Source organism: Acipenser ruthenus, chromosome 41, assembly GCF_902713425.1.
Source record: "Acipenser ruthenus chromosome 41, fAciRut3.2 maternal haplotype, whole genome shotgun sequence".
NCBI lineage: Eukaryota > Metazoa > Chordata > Actinopteri > Acipenseriformes > Acipenseridae > Acipenser > Acipenser ruthenus.
Window position 1 is genome coordinate 5,033,676 of NC_081229.1, and position 20,085 is coordinate 5,053,760.

Consider the following 20,085-nt stretch of genomic DNA (forward strand, 5'->3'; position numbering starts at 1 on the left):
AGTTTGTATTTCTTATAGATCAGTGTATTCATTTTAAGGGCAATATATTTACAATTGGAAATATATAAACTAAGATGCAAATAGATTATTCTGAAGAAGCAGCTATTCCGAAGCTGTTTCACACAAGGAGAAGGGAACAAGGGACTCAACCTATTTAATAGTTGAACATTAATTTATTTATATAGCGACTTTCATACTACAGAATCTCAATTCCAATACAAACAAAAGTTACAATAAAACCAATAAAACAAAAATGAAAAAGTTATAGTACAATTAATCAAAACAACAATAAAAACCTTCAATATTAGAGAAATCAAGAGAGAAGAAAGAACACTTTAAAGCACGTGTATAAAATTCTAGTCTAACAAAGTGAGATTTGAATTTTGATTTAACAATATTAAGAGACCCTGCATCTTTAATATCAGATGGCAGCTCTCTCCACAATCGGGGACCATTGTAACTGGAAGCTCCTCCTTTCCTTTTTGTCTTTGGGAGGGACAGGAGACCAGAATCAGCCGACCTCAAAGCACGTCCAGGTACTTATAGGGACAAGAGCTCTTAGATAATCAGGTGCCAGGCCATGAAGTGTTTTGTAAGTCAGAAGTAGGATCTTATAATCAACTCTAAATTGTAATGGAAGCCTGTAGAGAAGCCAGCACAGGAGTTATGTGGTCTCTTTTCTTAGACATTAGACAAGACCTAATCTTAACTGTATTTCGTAGATGCTAGGAAACTAAGGGAAAATAAATATATTTAATATCAAAAGGATAAAAGACAAATAATCACTTAGAAAATATAATTGTGTAAACAATTAAAACCGAGGGACCGCATTGTTTTATGCTGAGGAATCAATATGTTTTATTACATTTAATTAATATTGAACAATTTCACATTTCTTAAAGGCAATTACTCAGAAAATAGTAGTAGTAAACAGAGTATCGGCACATCTATGTAACGAAACTCTATAAAACAGACCAAAGTGGTTTTATGAACTGCAAACTCGATTTAATTAATCATAATGTGCTTAAACAAAACCGTCTTTATCAAAACATTCCATAAAACATACTTTAATGTTTTTAAAACAGAGCCCTAAAAATCATCATGAACCAAACAAAGCGGAGCAATTCCTGGTCACTTGACTGTTTACAATGTAAAATACAATTTTAAAAGCATATTTTTTTTTTTTTTGCGCACAGCGCCAATAGATGCTGTATGCTGTAACAGAGAGAGCAGTATTGTCTGCCAATCATCTGATTGCAGAGTAAATGACGCCGTTGCTTTCCTCCGCCGGAGCCTGACTCCTTTCAGGTCCTCTTTCCTCGTTGTTGAACTGAATGCTGGAGTAGTTCTCCTCGGCGCCCCCCTGTGGTTAATGAAAGAAACGGGAGGTCAGGCTCACATGCATACTGGAGGAACTGCTTTAGAGAAATCCATTAGAAAGAACCATTTGTTGCACTGGATCAGTCGTCAGTATGAGGCTAATGGCAAGTGCAATACTGCTTGCTATTCAAACTTGTGGTACTATCACCATTAACAAATATTAGTCAGGAACTACTGTGACAGGATCATGATTATGAAACTATTAATACTACGGAATAACAATAATAATAATATTAATAATAATATACACCCAACTGTGCACAAGTCTGTAATTCAAATCAAGGCTTTCTGGTTATTCTGCTTTTTCAGAAATTTCCACACAAACAACGGTTCAAACTTTATTGATGTACAGTATTTAGATCCAAGGGTTCATTTGTGCCTGATCCCAGACCGTTTTGTCCGACAGGTGAAAATTAAAAATGATGAACCGTTAAACAATGCAAACCCTGCTCTCTTGTTCCCTGAATTCAATGATGAAAGTGTACTTGAACGATATCGTTTAGGATGCGACGACCAGGAGTAAGAAAACGACTAGCGCTCTTAACAGTGTCGTCGCTCCTGTTCATCAGATCAGTCAGCCCGCCGCTGGTATTGTTCAGACATGAAGATTATGTTAAAATGTATAAAAATGTTATCCCTCTTCTTAATTATAATTCTAAGGTCCGGTATATTTTATTTTATTTTTTATTATACTTATGTATTTATTTTTATAAATGAACCTTTGTTTAGATCCTGTGCAATTGAAATCAAATCTGATTTAAATCTGCTTGTGGACACATTCTTTGAAGTTGTGACACATTTCATTATCATTGACACATCCTGTTCTTACCGTAACCTGAGCAGGAATCTCACTGACAGACTCCTTCGTTAATTCTTCAACCTGGACGTGGTTATCTGTGAAAGGGAGAAGAGATGTTCCTTTAGCTTGTACTTTGTGGAGAGGGATTGCTGAAGAAATCGATGGCAGCAGGACTTGAGTCAGTTATTCAATAAAGAACCCTACCTGAATCTGATCTCCTCCTCTTCCAAACACAGAACGCAACTGCGAGGATCAAAACTATGAGGAGAGCGATGGCTGCCGCTGAAGCTGTTGCAATCAATACCAGATTTTCTTCGAGGAGTGAGAGAAAAACAATCAGTCCATTAGAGCTGCAGACAGACAGACAGACAGACAGACAGACAGACAGACAGACAGCTCACCCCCACCCGTTTGGTTTAGCGATACAGTATAACCCCTTCTTGCTGTTTGTTTAACAATATTCTCCCGGAGTTCAGTTTCAAAGCAGCAGACAGCTACAGCAGACAGACAGTGCCCACACAATCCTGTTCCATTTAACACAACAATGTCATTCCGTCTTGGTGTCTGTGTTAGTTTACTAACTTATTTATAGTTTTGTTTTATTAAAGCTTCAGACAGACAGTGTTTCGCGATCCTGTTCAGTTTGACACTACAGTATCATTCTGTCTGGGTGTCTGTTAGTTTATTACATTTTTTCAGTTTAGTATCATTAAGCCATTCATGTTCAGATTGACACCGGAGTTCTTGGTGTCTGTTGTAAAGATAACAGGTAAATGGGTAAAATCTTGTTGAATAAATGAACTGTAAATTGTTAACACATCTCCTGTCAGTCAACAGGGCTGGGACAATTTCATTTTCCAGGTGAACAGACCTAGTAAGTTACCAGTGCTGTCCTGTACTGTCTGTCTCTCTCTCTCTCTCTACAGTGGCTCTCAAAAGTATTCACTCCCCTTGGACTTTTCCACATTTTATTGTGTTACAACATGGAATCAAAAAAGACTTAATTAGGAGTTTTTGCCACTGATCAACACAAAAGAAGTCCATAATGTCAAAGTGAAAAATAAAATCTACAAATTGTTCTAAATTAATTACAAATATATTTATAATTTTAAAGTGAACATCCATGTGCTATAACATGTGTTTCTTTCACGATGCGAGACCCATACGGAGGAAAGTGCACAACAGGTCATACTTATTGGGTTACTTCTTATATTAGCCACAAACACTCAGCAATGATATGAATAATACCTGTAAGTGTAGTGGTGTAGCTATACGAAGCCTTTACTGCACCCCCCTCAGTTAGGTTGCATCTCCATCTCCTGTCATGGTCTGATTTCTGCAGCTCCAGGGACAGAGTGGAATGTGTTCTGCTGGGAGTTATCTTGAACCTGTCTCCCTGCAGGGCTGTGCCTTCATCATCCACCCAGGTCAGTTTAACATTGTCAGGAACTGACCTGCAGTCTGCAATACCACCATTACACACCAGGGTGCACTGTAGAGCTAATGCAGTGCCTCTCTTTAAGTCTCTGCTTGAGTCAGCTGTAACTGAAAGAGAAAACCAAAGAGAAACTGTATTAATGACCTCTGGACTTTACAATGCCAACCTATGCTTTCACTGTGCTTTATTATACTGTAGCATTTCACAGGAGGCAGAAAACAGGAGAGACACGCTTGCTCTTTGTTCAAATCTTTTATTTTATTTGGACACTAACTTAAGAACATAAGAAAGTTTACAAACGAGAGGAGGGCATTCAGCCCATCTTGCTCGTTTGGTTGTTAGTAGCTTATTGATCCCAGAATCTCATCAAGCAGCTTCTTGAAGGATCCCAGGGTGTCAGCTGCAACAACATTGCTGGGTAGTTGGTTCCCGACCCTCACAATTCTCTGTGTGAAAAAGTGCCTCCTATTTTCTGTTCTGAATGCCCCTTTATCTAATCTCCATTTGTGAGCCCTGGTCCTTGTTTCTTTTTTCAGGTCAAAAAAGTCCCCTGGGTCAACATTGTCTATATCTTCTAGGATTTTGAATGTTTGAATCAGATCACCGCGTAGTCTTCTTTGTTCAGTACTGAATAGATTCAATTCTTTTAGCCTGTCTGCATACGACATGCCTTTTAAACCCGGGATAATTCTGGTTGCTCTTCTTTGCACTCTTTCTAGAGCAGCAATATCCTTTTTGTAACAAGGTGACCAGAACTGAACACAATATTTCAGGTGAGGTCTTACTAATGCATTGTAAAGTTTTAACATTACTTCCCTTGATTTAAATTCAACACTTCTCACAATATATCCAAGCATCTTGTTGGCCTTTTATATAGCTTCCCCACATTGTCTAGAGCAGGGGTGTCAAACTCCAGTCCTCGAGGGCCGTAGAGTCTTCTGGTTTTCATTCCAACTTAAGCTCTCAATGAACATAACTGATCTAATTATTTGTTGAATTTGACATATTTCATATTTTCCAAGGTCTTTTACAGTTTATGGTTTTAAAAATGCACTTGATTCACTACCTGTGAAACATTTTGAGGCCTGAAGAGAAGTGTTAAATGTGTCCAGTTAATCAAATAATTAGACCAATTAAGTAATTGAGAGCTCGGGTAGAACGAAAGCCAGGAGACACTGCGGCCCTCCAGGAACTGCGTTTCACACCCCTGTTCTAGATGAAGACATTTCTGAGTCAACATAAACTAGGTCTTTTTCATATTTCCATTCTTCAATTTCAGTATCTCCCATATGATATTTATAATGCACATTTTTATTGCCTGCATGCAATACTTTACACTTTTCTCTATTAAATGTCATTTGCCATGTGTCTGCCCAGTTCTGAATGCTGTCTAGATCATTTTGAATGACCTTTGCTGCTGCAACAGTGTTTGCCACTCCTCCTATTTTTGTGTAGTCTGCAAATTTATCAAGTTTGCTTATTATACCAGAATCTAAATCATTAATGTAGATTAGGAAAAGCAGAGGACCTAATACTGATCCCTGTGGTACACCTTGCTCTATTTTGAGGTTTCTCCGCTAATCAGTACGTTCTGTTTTCTACATGTTAACCACTCCCTAATCCATGTGCATGCATTTCCTTGAATCCCTACTGCGTTCAGTTTGAGAATTAATCTTTTATGCAGGACTTTGTCAAAAGCTTTCTGGAAATCTAAATAAACCATGTCGTATGCTTTACAATTATCCATTTTCAATGTTGCATCCTCAGAAAAGTCAAGCAGGTTAGTTAGACACGATCTCCCTTTCCTAAAACCATGCTGACTGTCTCCCAGGATACTGTTACCATATAGGTAATTTTCCATTTTAGATCTTATTATAGTTTCCATAAGTTTACATATAATAGAAGTCAGGCTTATTGGTCTGTAGTTACCTGGTTCGGTTTTGTCTCCCTTTTTGTGGATCGGTATTACGTTTGTTATTGTCAGTACAACCCCTGTGTCAAGAGACTGTTGCATGATCTTGGTTAGCGGTTTGTAAATAACTTCTTTCATTTCTTTGAGTACTATTGTACCAGGGAATTTGTTTATTTTAAGAGCTCCTAGTCCCTTTAACACTTCTGCCTCTGTTTCGCTAAAGTTATTTAAAATTGGATAGGAACAGGTCGACATGTGGGGCATGCTGTCCGTGTCCTCCTTTGTAAAAACCTGTGAAAAGTAATCATTTAATATATTTGCTATTTTTTTCTTCATCTATGATTTTGCCATTTGTGTCTCTTAGACATTTAACCTCCTCTTTGAATGTTCTCTTGCTGTTATAATATTGGAAAAACATTTTGGAATTGGTTTTAGCCCCCTTAGCAATATTGATTTCTATCTCTCTCTTGGCCTTTCTAACTTCCTTTTTGACTTGTGTTTGCAGTTCCAAGTAGTCTTTCTGTGTACTTTGTTTTTGGTCCCTTTTAAACGCTCTGTGAAGTGCCTTTTTTCACTGCATATTTTTTTTTAATTGATCTATTAAACCATTTTGGCCATTTTGTTTTAGATTTGTCTACTTTTGGGATGTAATTGTTCTGCGCCTCTAGTACTACATTTTTTAAAAACAGCCATCCTTTTTCTGTGGCTGTTATCTCTATTTTACTCCAATCTACTTCTGTTAGTATCTGTTTCATACCTTCATATTTTGCTTTTCTAAAATTGTAAATCTTAGCTTTAGTCATTACTTTGGGGGTTTTAAAAAATACTTCAAATGAGACCATGTTGTGGTCTGAGTTTGCCAATAGCTCTTTGACAACTTGCACCTGCCAGAGTCCACAGCTCTGTCAGCAACACAGGAATCAAACAGGAACACAGCAACCATGGCAATCAAACAACACATAAATTGGCAGAGCAGCGCCTTTTATAACTTTAGCTCCGCCCCTTTATTCTAATAGGGTACTGGAGCTTGCACACATCCCATTGCTCCTCAGGCACACACTAGGACCAATGGGCACAGACAAACAACAGCCAATAAGGACAGACAAGCAACAGTCAATCACAGGGGAGACAATACAGAGTGGGAAGGGAACACAATTACATCTGGAATTACAGTACAAACACAATTACATGGATCGCTACAATACTAAGCTGTGCTTTTCCTATGGGTGCCCCTGCATATGGAATTCAAAACCTGGTATCATTCTTAAAGCAAGACTAAGACTTAAGGTATTTTTTTTTATTTAACTTTTGTTCACAAGTTGCAGAACTTTTGTTGAATAAAATGAGTGTGTATGATACAGTAACTACGGTGATAGAACTGGTTCTAATGCCACTAATAGATACTTTAGACACTACAACACACTTACTGGTGAGCAGGTTCAGAACAACTGGAGTTCCTCCTTCATAAAGCTGTCCATTTACATATTGTTGGCATTCATACTGGCCGGCATCCTCTGTGTGCAGGTGGTGTATCCGCAGAGACGAGTCAGGCAGCACCTCCAGTCTTGCAGCTCTCTCTGGCTGGCTGACTATAATCATCCCATCCGAGGCCAGCTCAGAAGATTCAGATCTTTGACTAAAGGTCCAATAAATTAAAGAGTTTTCATATTCCTGGAATCTCATACAAGGCAGTGTAACAGTCTCTCCCAGAGACGAGTACCGGTCCAAACCTGGAAATATAATAACAACAATAATAGCATCATTACTACTACTAATAACAGTGATAGCAATAATAATAATAATAATAATAATAATAATAATAATAATAATAATAATAATAATAATAATAACTAACCAACTTTAAAAACTTGATAATAAATTGTTTGCCCTTGTGACAGGCTGACTCGCAGTGGTGAGGTGTGATGACATCACGGACCAGGAAGTAACTGAATCCAAAACAGTGGATGGGCGGGTGAAGCTGAATGCAATGGCACTCAGCGTGTTTAATAAACAAAACAAATGATTTTAACAAAACAACAAAACAAAAGGGCACGAGGGCCAAACGAATAGACAAACAAGTAAGTAAGTGTTGTGCGGGCTAATCCAGCAAGTTTTAGCAATTGTTTTTATGTCTCCTCTCTATCTCCCCGAACTTCCTCTCTGCACCCAACCAACCAACCCTGCAGCACGGACAGCTGCAGGTTCTTATACTCTGGCCGAGGGGTTAACTAGCTGTTAATTATCTTATTACCCCTCGGCCACAGTCTGCACGCGTTTGGTAAGGATGCATGACTGTCAGCTAGTTAAATAATCAGTAGCTGATCAGTCATGCATCCTCACAGGGTTTTAAATTATAAATATAAAAACAATAAAAAAAAAGCCACGGCGCTTTTATCCGCGCCGCAAACAAAAATACAAATAATATTACATAGGGGCGGGACACTCCGCCACAGCCCTGTATGATTACTATATGTGACAGGATGGCTGGGCTTTGACGTCAGGACAGATGCAGGGACAGGAAAAATACTGACACCAAGTCTACAGTTTTAAACAAAAGAAAGACGCGGCGGCGCCGTTTCAAATACAAAATAAATAAAATATTTAAACAAAAACACTGTGCTCACAGAGCAAAACAAAACAGTCAAACAAAACAAAATCACAAACACAAAATAATAACTAATACAGGTCAGGCTGGGCTGTAGCCTTCACTGTTCCTGTATATTTTTTCTTTTAGTTTCGTTCACTCGCTCCTTGCTCGCTCTCTCCGCTCTAACACCCACCTGGAGTGCAGCGAGCTGCAGCCTTTCATATCGTGGCCGAGGGGTTTAACTGGCTGGTAATTATTCTATTACCCCTCGGCCACAATCTACACGAGTTTATTAATTACTGTGGATGGGGTTTCCCATCCACACTACTAACCAAAATAAAAAAAAAACACATGGCTACATCTTCAATACATGAATACAATAACACAACCCACGGCGCTTCACCGTCATGTATACCTTTAACAAATACAATAATAATAATAATAATAATACGACTACTACTGCCACAACTAAAACAAACAAATGCAAAACAATACAATACCCTGCACAGGGGCGGAGGGGGAGACCCCGTTCTAAAACTAAACAAAATCCATGTACAGGGCTTCTTGCCCTGTTACACTATATTAAAAATCTTATTGTAAAAGGAAAATCTGTTCCTTTAAGAAACACTCAAGTTGTCCGTCTACAACAGTCAAGGTGATCTGTTGGACAAAGGGCTTGAGAGAGTGTGTGTGTGTGTGTGTGTGTGTGTCTGTGTGTGTGTGTGTGTGTGTGTGTGTGTATGTGCGGGGGGGGGTGGGGGGGGGGGGGTTGTGACCAAGCTCAGTGTGAATTATGAGAATTTAAAAAGCAAAAAAAAACAATGGTTCAATTGCAGAGTGCCAGTGATTTAGTCCACATCCAGTGAAATGCGGAGAAGAAAATCCTTTAAATCTGTTCTAACTTTATCCTGATTGCAGAGTACCAAGCAGATGATCCCAGTAATTGGTTTAACTTATCAGAACAAGTGGAACAAGTTAGACTGATAAAGAGGGCTAACCTACAGCTATGGCCAAGAGTTTTGCATTAACCTACAGAATTAACACATTTTGCTTCATAAAGTCGAATGAAACCTGCTAAATAATGTTAACATATTAAATGACATGCCGCTTTGTAGTTTCCCACATACTTAACAATAACCTGATATAATTGAAGTAGTGTCGCACAGTGAAGAACTTATCTGAAGCAGCAGAGAGGAGCAACAACTGGCTGTGTTTGAGACGGAAAGATTCTGGCTGGGGATCTCAAGCACAATAGAAAGAAAGAAACGCTGATGTACGGGTAAGTAAGCTGGGCTGAGTTGAGTGGGGGACGGAGGGGGGTGATGCTGGGAAGCCAGAATCATCGTCGAGCCCTCTTGCGGTGTCGTGGGCTAGTCGACGAAACACCGAGGATGGAAGGAGCCCACTTGAAGACCACAGAGATGTACCCTACTTAGCTCAATCCAGACGGTTGTCATGCTGATGCGCTGGGGAGACCGCACTGTGGTTGATCCCCGGAGCCAGCATCGCAGCCGTTGTGTGTGCTGATGCGCTAGGGAGGCAATAAGCTGATCCCTGGAGCCAGCACTACACTTCAGCCATCAACACCAGACAGAAGGATATCGACATCATCATATGGAAGGAAGCGCAAATGGATGGAGACACAGATGGATCACATTAGTTTACTGTAAAGCTACGTCTTAGTTGGTGCTTACCTTGGCGAGAGCTGAGTTCAAATCAGCATGAAGTTTTAACATCTACTCTCGTGTAATGGAAATCATTTATATATAAGCGGGGCTTATCAACTTCAACCTCCGTCTTGATCTCCTGCCTTTTACTCAGCAGCGAATGCACGCAGCCACATGGCAGATGACTACCCTGTCACAAGCATTAATACCCTGTATCTTCTTCATTCATTTATCCAACCTTTTACATATCCGCCCTTACTCTGGTCCCACTGCAGTCGGATACGTGACAGATTACTGTATTTTAGTTCAGTGTAGTTGGCACGAGAACGATGATTTCCTCTCGTCTCTGCCAAATTCATCCCGTAAGAATGCGTGATCGGCAGCTAATAATTTCTTGACAAGTTGGCTGTCGACCACGCTCATGAGAAAACCTGTATGGAATGTGATCGCAGGATAAACAAGGTAATTGACAACCAGTTAATCCCTCGACCATGATATATATAGCTGCAGCTTTTGCTGATGGGTTGTTGAAGTAGAGGAAAAAGGAGACAGAGAGAAGGAAGTAAGAATGAACAAACTAAAACAATTGCTGCTGGTGCTGGATTTAGATCAGCACGATACTTGTTGAATTATTCTGCCTGTTTATTTTGGCCACAGTGCCGTTTGGTTTGTGTTTGGTTTATTTAATTTGCACATTTGCACCTCCCCCCACAGTACTGAGCCTGTGTCTACTTCCTGGTCTGACATCACCCTCCAAGCCATCTGTGACATATGCTGTTGTAAGTGGGTTAACAGCGCCTCCACATACTCAGGCCAGGAGATGTGCTGCAGGTAAAACTTTTTCTTTTTTTTTGGAGAATGGAGGTGGACACACTAACCCTCATGGAGCGTTTCCTGGAGAACAAAGGATGATTTACCTGTTATGATTTACATCTGGTATGCTGAAATCAGGATAAGCAGCTGTAGTAACTTTAATTCAATCAAGGGGACTAAACCTGCTTAATCCACTAGTTAGACACATCAGAACCCCTACATCTCGCAAAAATGACATAGAGCAAGCTGACCCCGGTCTCTTTATACATGTAACCTTTCCATCTGGATCCCAGTATCTGCAGTATATATATATATATATATTATATATATATGCATGCACCATGGGTTAAATGGAGTACACGACAAGCGTTTATAGCAATTCCAATACATTTATTGTCTATCAATGCAGGGTCACAATGTCAGCACTCACTGATTATTAACTGAATGTTTCCTCAGTTGCAGAACTCTCAACGTGGTGCTTCAGCTCCAGCACAGAACATCCGCTGGACGTCCATACCATGAGCATGCAAGCAACCAGCTAACTAACACAACAATCATTTGTTCTAACCTATTAGTCACATCCGGGGGAGCAGCCTTTTCTCTTTACAGTCGAATTGAATTTAAATTGTCCGACAGTTCATTCCTAATTTGGACAAAGTACCAAAAAAAAAAAAAAAAAACCTTTGTTTTTTTGTACAGCAGCAGAAGCTGATTCTGGGGCTATGCAAATGTTGTCATCACCTCAAATAAAAACCTTTAAGAAGCGTTTCTTGCTGTCAAAAAGCAGTCTCCATCTTTATTCCAATACATTGGAATAATTGTATGCAGACAGGCTAAAAGAATTGAATCTGTTCAGTCTTGAACAAAGAAGACTACGTGGCGATCTGATTCAAGCATTCAAAATCCTAAAAGGTATAGACAATGTCGACCCAGGGGACTTTTTTGACCTGAAAAAAGAAACAAGGACCAGGGGTCACAAATGGAGATTAGATAAAGGGGCATTCAGAACAGAAAATAGGAGGCACTTTTTTACACAGAGAATTGTGAGGGTCTGGAACCAACTCCTCAGCAATGTTGTTGAAGCTGACACCCTGGGATCCTTCAAGAAGCTGCTTGATGAGATTCTGGGATCAATAAGCTACTAACACCCAAACGAGCAAGATGGGCTGAATGGCCTCCTCTCGTTTGTAAACTTTCTTATGTTCTTATTCCACAGGCATGACATCGGGGTATGCAAAACCTGTTTTTTAAAAAGTGGCAGTTCACCCATTCCTATGATTGATAACAATATTAAACGTTTAAGAAGCATACTTTTGTTTCTTTCTTTTTTCTCTCTTTTGCTTAAAAAACAGTGATTAGACAAACATGGATTGACATTTGATTTTGCAGTTTAAGTACTGTGTATACAGTTGTCTTATAATATGAATAAAACAATCAATTTTTAATTGTGTTCGTTTTTTCCTCCAGAACTGTATTTTATAAATAACAAGGCAAGAACATTATGAATGTTATTTCGCATGAAGTTTAATGTTTGAGGTCAATATCTTCCTAAATTGCTTACCACAACCCCCATTGCAAAATAGGCCACAGTCTCAATGGGTTAACTTCCTGCATAAATAATAAATACATAAATAATGAATTAATGACGTGTATCTCATGAATATAGTTTACTGATTTTATGTTCATTCAATAAAAAATATCATATTAAAAAGTTTGTATTTCACTTGATCCCCATTTTTAACACGCCGCAATTAATTGCTATTAGCAGATTGAGCAGCATCTTCAAAATCTGTTTGGGAACTGCGCATTTAATCAAAGAGCATTTCGCAATTTGTTACATCGTTTTACTCAAAGCTTTGTTCTTTGCTGGTTTAGTATTTTCCATTTCGCAATTTGAGGAACATAAGTTGCTTAAAGACCGAAATGACTTTTTCTTCCTTTCTGTTTAGGTCTTTGAATCTTTGATATTTTCCATTTCGCAATTTGATCAAAATAATTTGCTCAAAGACCAAAATAACCTTTCATTTTTTTGATAATTTGTAAATGCTCAGATCTCGAAATGGTTATTTTTATTGGCGATGACTCAAATGTGACTGTATGTGTAACATATATATATATATATATACACACACAGAATACATAGTAGACCATGATAGTGATGTGACTCAGTCATTAAAATGAGCTATACTGGAATTATTCTTATTTAAGGACATACTAATAAAAATATACGACAGGGTGCTGTAGAAGGACAATAAGACCATGGAGTGGATATCAGCCGGCATTGTACAGCACCCCATACCATATTCTAAACCTATAGATAGATAGATAGATAGATAGATAGATAGATAGATAGATAGATAGATAGATAGATAGAGATAGATAAAGCTATTTATGTTGTTTAGTCTCTTGTATAAATGTCCGCTGTAACGCAGTCTCTTTCTATTGTGATAGCTGTGCTGTGAGGAGACCACATTGCCCTAATTCTCATTTTTTATTTTATATTCTTATTTTCAACGCTGAGACAGGAAGACAGAAACTGTTTTTCTGCTTGACTTTTTAAACCCCCAAAACACCAGCGCTTACCAGCAACACCAGCTCCGAAACCCCAGGTAAGCAGAATCAGGTGCACAAGTAAATCACAGAGCTGCTTTTCCATTTTCAGTCTTCGGTTTAAAAAAAAAGAAATGATCAGATCACAGCTACAGTATGGAAGCTTTAGCAAAGGAAGGAGAAGTGGCTCAGTAAGATGAGAGAGTTTCCTGTATTGAGAGACAGGAGGATAATCAACCACTTGATTCCAGTGAATAGAAACGTCATACCCAATAGAAGAGAAGTACTTCTAATAGCAAAGCAAAAAATAAGTCATGTCCGGCTTGCTTGCTCAATCAGGCAGTGGTTTCATCTTGGCCATTTTCCAGCAGTAAACTTTCCACACCCCTGATCACTCTTTTCTGATTTTATTTGATTTATTCTCTCAGTCTGGGAACCTGTAGGTAAAATTTCAAAAGGAATCTGTGTGCTGTATTCCTGTCTTTCTCTCTAATGAATTGGAGAGCAGGGTGCTGGAAGTAAAGGTTTGAAAAGAAGTATAGCTCCTCAAACATCACAGGTACAAGCAGGGAGGGGGAGGTCCATCCTGAATTCAGAGAGCTGAATAGACTGGACCCAAGAGCAGCCGATCTCTACAGGATGAGAGTAGAAGCATGGAGCTCATAGACTCTATATAACAGGAGTCACTCTCTATAATACTAGAGGACATGGGGCTCATAGACTCTATACAAGAGGAGCTTCTCTACATCATTAAAGAAAGACATGGAGCTCATAGAATATATAAGATGAGTCACTCTCTATAATACTAGAGGACATGGGGCTCATAGACTATATAAGATGAGTCACTCTCTTTATAATACTAGAGGACACGCAGCATACACCCCCCTCCCAGCCCCCCCCCCCCCCCCAGTCCCAAAGTGCTGGATTCACCGTCCCAGCCCTGGAACAGAGGCAGCAATTGGCCAAGGGTGGCGGCCACGGTGGGAGGTCCTCCCAACAGCTGTAGCGGCCTGGCTGACTACACACAGGCCGGGTCCTCCGGCCAAGGTAATCCTGGCAATCAGCCGGCTGTCTGTGGGGGTGGTCTCCTGACCTTACCCCCCTTCACTGTAGCCGGCAACTCCCTCTTGTGGGGCTCCAGCCAGCGAATTTCCTGTAGCAAAAGTGCTGCGGGGGAAGGTGGTCTCCTGATCTCTCCCCCCTTCTTCATGGCTGGCAGCTCCCCTCTGTGGGGCTCCGGCCACAGTATTTCCGGCGGCAAAGCAGGACTGGCAGCGACCCCAGGCGAAGCAGAGCAGGTCCTCAGTGCCTCAGAGCCTCGGTGACTTATAGCCTTGGTGCTCAAGCGCTCCCCTGCATCGGTGGCCTCGGTGCCTCACAGTGCTCCATTGCCTCGGTGCTTCGGCATCCTCAAGTGCCCTCGATACTCCTGATGCCTCGATGCCCTCTGCCTGTAGACGGTGCTCCACTTCGCTATAGGCTGCGCAGTCCAGGCTAGACACCCTTGTCCAGTTGCTGTGATCGAGCCTGTGCAAAACAGCTCTCTCTCTCGAGTTTTGCTCCCGCTGTTGAGTTGAATCCAACAGCTTTTTTCAGCCCGCCTGTTCGGCGTGCTTGGTCACCAACCTGGCATGGTGAATTTGTTTCTCCCATAGCTGAATCGCTGTGTGTGTAAGCCTCTATTTTTTCCTTTTACTGCCTTTGCAATTAAAATAAAAAAATAAAAAAGCAGTACACTTTTCATCCTGTCTAACAAGCCGCAGCTCCTCGAGCATGTGCTCCACCCTGGCATATGCTATGTGCTGCCACGTTGTGTGACTGCACGGGGTCCAGAACCAGGTTATTGCCGCGCTGCACCGTGCGTTCCCCTGTACTGCTCCCGAGTGAGCTACAGGCACTGTCCTGCACAGTTCCTGTATGCGTATTCAGAACAATGGAAACAGGGTGTCGTTGCACACAAACCCTGCTTTCCTTCCGAAGGTGATTACAGTTTTTCTCTTGAATCAGTCTGTGGAACTAGAGGCTTTCCACCCCCCTCCCTTCACCAACTATGCTACCCAGCTCCTGGTCCAGGCCCTGGTACTCTCCCGCCTAGACTACTGCAACTCCCTCCTGGCTGGCCTCCCTGCGTCCGCCACCCGTCCGCTCCAGCTCATCCAGAACTCTGCTGCCCGCCTGGTCTCTCTACCTCGCTTCGCCCACGCTACTCCACTACTCCGCTCGCTCCACTGGCTCCCAATCACCGCTCGCATCCAGTTCAAGACTCTTGTACTAGCCTACAGATGCCTTGACCAAACTGCACCCAGCTACCTCCAGACCCTCATCTCTCCCTACACCCCCACTCGACCTCTCCGCTCCGCCTGCACTAGAAGACTGGCTCTACCTCCGCTACGCTCCCCTGCCTCCAGAGCCCGCTCCTTCTCCACCCTTGCTCCGCAGTGGTGGAATGACCTTCCTACAGATGTCAGGACTGCCCAGTCCCTGACCACATTCTGGCGCCTCCTTAAGACTTACCTCTTCAAACAGCACCTGTAGAACTCCTCTGTTTGTATACTGGGACACTATCACCCTTCATTTAAATGTGCTTTATTTTGCTCTTATCTGCCTCCTATTTTACTGCATATAACCCTGTACTTCAGAATACTGAAATCTGCCAAGTGTTTAACCTGTAGTATTTTGTACTTAATCATATCCTGATGTAACTATCACTATTATCTGTTGTATTATTGAATTGTGGTTTGTCACACTTGAACAAAAATTATTGTATTTCTTGCTCTTATTGTATTACTTGTATTGTAACACTTGAAATGTATTTGCTTGCGATTGTAAGTCGCCCTGGATAAGGGTGTCTGCTAAGAAATAGATAATAATAATAATAATAATAATAATAATAATAATAATAATAATAATAATAATAATAATAATAATGGAGGTGTTGGAGAGGAGATTAAATTCCCTCTGCTTGGTTCGGGCAATGAGATGCTATGTGGATACAACGAGAGCGCTGCGTCAGTCTGACCAGCTCTTCGTTTGTCATGGTGAATGGACCAGAGGTCAAGCCCTCTCTAAGCAGCGACTGTCCCATTGGATTGTGGACACGGTTTCGACTGCATATACTAATGCCGGCATAACCCCACCTGGGATGGTGGCTGCGCACTCTACCAGAGGTGTGGCAACATCATGGGCCCTCTTTAGAGGTGCCTCGTTGACTGATATCTGTACTGCGGCTAGCTGGGCTATTCTGCATACATTTACCAGGTTCTATCGACTTAATGTCGTAGATCCTTCTATGCCTTCAAAAGGCACTAGGGTCCTTGAGGTTGCACGCTCACACCACCAACACTAACCAACATATGCTGTCCGCTTTTTCTCCCTCACGATGTCAGTGGTTGGAAATTTTGGCCTGTGATTGGTCAAAACCTCATCATAGGAAGAAAAATAGATTGAACTAACTATTGCCCTAACATCCTTACACCACCGGGCAACAGCTTCTATCTGTCATGTGATTGGTTCACATCACTGGCCCTCCACCTCCTCTCCTAACAAGAGATAAAATGGCTGAATGAAAAAACTGCTGAATGGTGATTCTGTGACTTAACAGAAAATGAATTACAAAACATACTACAAAAGAAAGAAAAAAACTAGCGGTATGAACTTCAAAAAAATGTTCTGTTATTTATTTATGTTTTTTAGTTATTTATTTTTGCTGTATCAGCTACATTTAAACAAAATACTGTGAAGCCATAAATATTTGCGACCAAAATATTTGGTGAATCACACCCATAAAACTATTTTGCTCCGGAAATGTTGCACTGGTAGTAATATATTACTTCATTATATGTACAGCACTAAAATATTCGTGCCAAAAATGTTTACATTTTTTTTTTCCATATGCGAAAAACACAAATATTTATGGCTTTACAGTATTTAAAGTCATAATTACTGTCCAACCTGCCTATCATATTATTTTGACTGACCCATATTAAATATGTACTGCAGACTCAGCTCATAGTGGAAAATGAAATGCTCCTCGGGAAGACTGCTGGGTCAATTGCAACGAACTAGCTAGTACGGTACTATCTCGGGATCATCCCCAGCTGCGTACTAAGTTAGTACCAATTGAATCGAAAAAACAAACGGAACAAAGTTGGAGACTAGCTGATCCCCAGATTTAGTACAGTACTAAGGATCGAGCATTGTTGTTGTTACCAAACAGGAACTGAAGGGGGCTCTGAATCATTCTTTCATTCATTCATTATCAGAACCGCAAAGCTGGTTTAATTTTGAATTCTGTTTTTGAATGAAAAGACTTTCTGCCCCCCCACCCCCCCAAAAAAAAACCCGTCTCTCAAATGTGAAAGCTACTATCGCATACTACAGGCTCTACATACATGACTGTAATGCTGTCGACACCTTCCTTCATTATTAGTAGTTAACAGTATTGTAGTCGTAATGTAATTTTATTTTACTATTACAATATCCGTACAGGCAGCAGATGCTTCAAATATAGATATGAGATATATATATATATATATATATATATATATATATATATATATATATATATGTGTGTGTGTGTGTGTGTGTGTGTGTGTGTGTGTGTGTGTGTGTGTGTGTGTGTGTTATATGCACACATTATTATTTCAGCAAAAATAAACTGCCAGTACATTCTGGCACTTTCACATGTCTTCCACTTAGTACGATATTAAAATTCTTAGTCCATAGCAAGAGTTAGATTAAGTTAGTCCCGCGCTTAGTTTCCTCTAGAGGGCAGCAGCAGTTATTTTTGGGTTCGTTGCAATTAAGACCTTTTTTAGTACGCAGCTGGGGACTAACTTCAGCCTCCAAGTTCGTTGCAATTGGTATTTAACTTGCGTACTAGTTTAGTACGCAAGTTAAATACCAATCATCCCGTTAGTATGCTGCTTTCAGTTCGTTGCAATTGACCCACTGTTACCATTACAGCCCCACCGGTAACAATAGTCTTCCCTTGGGTTAATACCTTTCCACTGTATCCCTCTTCTCCAGTCCATAGCAAAGAAAAAAAAGTTTCACTTTAGCAAAGCGAGGCAATATATTACAATTGTGAACAAAGAAAAAAGCTTACTTAGCTTTCATTTTCAGACTTTGTCCATTACCTTGAAGTAATCCTTAATACCCATCTGCTTTTTTTCAGTTGGTTATTTTCATGGCTGCATTTATGCATTTTTGGTTCACGTCGCTTTCTAAATCTCTTATTTTTCTAACGTGTTATTAGTTTTAGTTTATAAAAGTATTGTGTTCATGTACCGTACCCCCTGCTGTCTGTTTGTGTTTGCAGTCTGTATTCCGCCATTGCTTGTTTACCTTTGTGTGTGTATCCCTGGGTGCGATCACGACACGCAGACTTTCGTTATTCTGCACAGAATCGAGCAAGTAGCCATCAATTTTCTGAATCTGCATACTTAGCAAAGTTTGCCTCTCGTGAACGCACCCCCCTGTACCAAGTAACCTGGTCTGTTCCCATTGGTTGTTATCTGTGCATCCTAATTGGTTGTTGTTTATTTGTCTGTGCCCATTGGTCCTGGTGTGTGGAGCCTGGTACCCTATTTGCATAAGGCGTCGGGCTAAGTCTATAGGAGATGCTACAGCGGCGTTCAGTGGTGTGGTGTGTGGCATGCTGTGAATTTGGTAGAGCAGTGGTCTCAAGGATGCGGAGATTGCGTCCAAAATAATTAAACTGAAAGCAGCGTGTCTTCTCCATCTCTAGCCTCCGGCGAAACGCTACACTACTCTCCAAACTAAATATATATATATATATATATATATATATATATATATATATATATATATATATATATATATATATATATATATATATATATATATATATAGACTTTAGTGTGTTTCGTTACTGTGAATTTATCTCTTGGAACATTTTTAAGCAAAATTGTTCTCGTCTCTTCATGCTCGGAAATTGAATGAAAAGTTGCTTTTGAATTCTACCGTGCTAAAGCTGAGCATAAGGGACACTGCAGTTTCCTTCTTGTCGTTGATATTTAAATACTTTTTTTTAGTTGTTCCTTAACTACAACACACCCCTTTTCTTTCAGAAATTAAACAAACAAGTTAACACCGCTAATAATAACAGCTCTTAAATAATAGATATAGGCCATGAAACTTTCCTGCTTGTCTTCTGAAGTCCATGACATTGTGGGTGGCATTTTAATAAGCATCAAATACCAAACGTGGTCTTTACTGGTCTTTGCTAGTTTAACATGGGGCACAGAAACACAGACATGCATCAGACAGAAGTAGTTTAATTGCACTAATTCTTTTTCTTTCAGTGTCCGTCTCTAAAGTGGAATTGATAATCAGAGTCTTCATCTTCTGTGCTGTTCTCATAATCCCCGCCATCATCGGAGCTGTCGTATACGTCAAGAGGAGCAAGCGAGCAGCAGAGGAAGTGACGTCAGGGATAGAGCTCACGCCAGTCAGGGGACTTCCTGTTGGCCCTGGAATCACTGCCACATTGTAGGCTCTCCCTTATAAAAGTTCACCACAATTTGCCTTGTTTTTCAATATGCTTTACCATACCTAGCTCTTCTGTGCAATGCTTACCTATGCTTTACCATGCTTTCACTGTGCTTTATTACACTTTGCTACAGCTATGGCCAAAAGTTTTGCATGACCTATTTTTGAATTGAGACACAATAATAACAAATTAAAAATGATAAAGATTATTTAAGTATTTTATTTAACAACATGTAATCAAATAAACTACAAAATGATATTGCAAAAGTCATCAAGTATATGGAAATCTACAAAGCGGTATGTAATTCAATATGTTAACGTGACATTATTCAGCAGGTTCATTAGTTAATTCTATAGGATGATGCAAAACGTTTGGCCATAGCTGTTGGCTTTTACTATGAAAAACTTTTATAAGGGTTGTAACAC

General features: G+C 40.2%; 1 protein-coding gene across 2 annotated transcripts; it reads right to left on the reverse strand.

Annotated features, from left to right (window-relative positions):
• Window positions 1–14: 14 nt before the first annotated feature.
• LOC131709093 (uncharacterized) lies at window positions 15–18,597 on the reverse strand. Of its 2 annotated transcripts, XM_059010962.1 has the most exons (7): window positions 18,493–18,597; window positions 13,180–13,355; window positions 6,957–7,259; window positions 3,428–3,724; window positions 2,384–2,491; window positions 2,210–2,274; window positions 15–1,363 (listed from the first exon to the last, which is right to left on the reverse strand). In XM_059010962.1, the coding sequence occupies exons 2-7, from the start codon at window positions 13,250–13,252 to the stop codon at window positions 1,247–1,249; spliced, it is 963 nt and encodes a 320-aa protein (XP_058866945.1). In that variant the 5' UTR covers window positions 13,253–13,355; window positions 18,493–18,597; the 3' UTR covers window positions 15–1,246. The 2 variants fall into 2 exon arrangements, with proteins under 2 accessions (XP_058866945.1, XP_058866946.1); XM_059010963.1 differs by lacking the exon at window positions 13,180–13,355 and having other exon boundaries at window positions 17–1,363.
• Window positions 18,598–20,085: the final 1,488 nt, after the last annotated feature.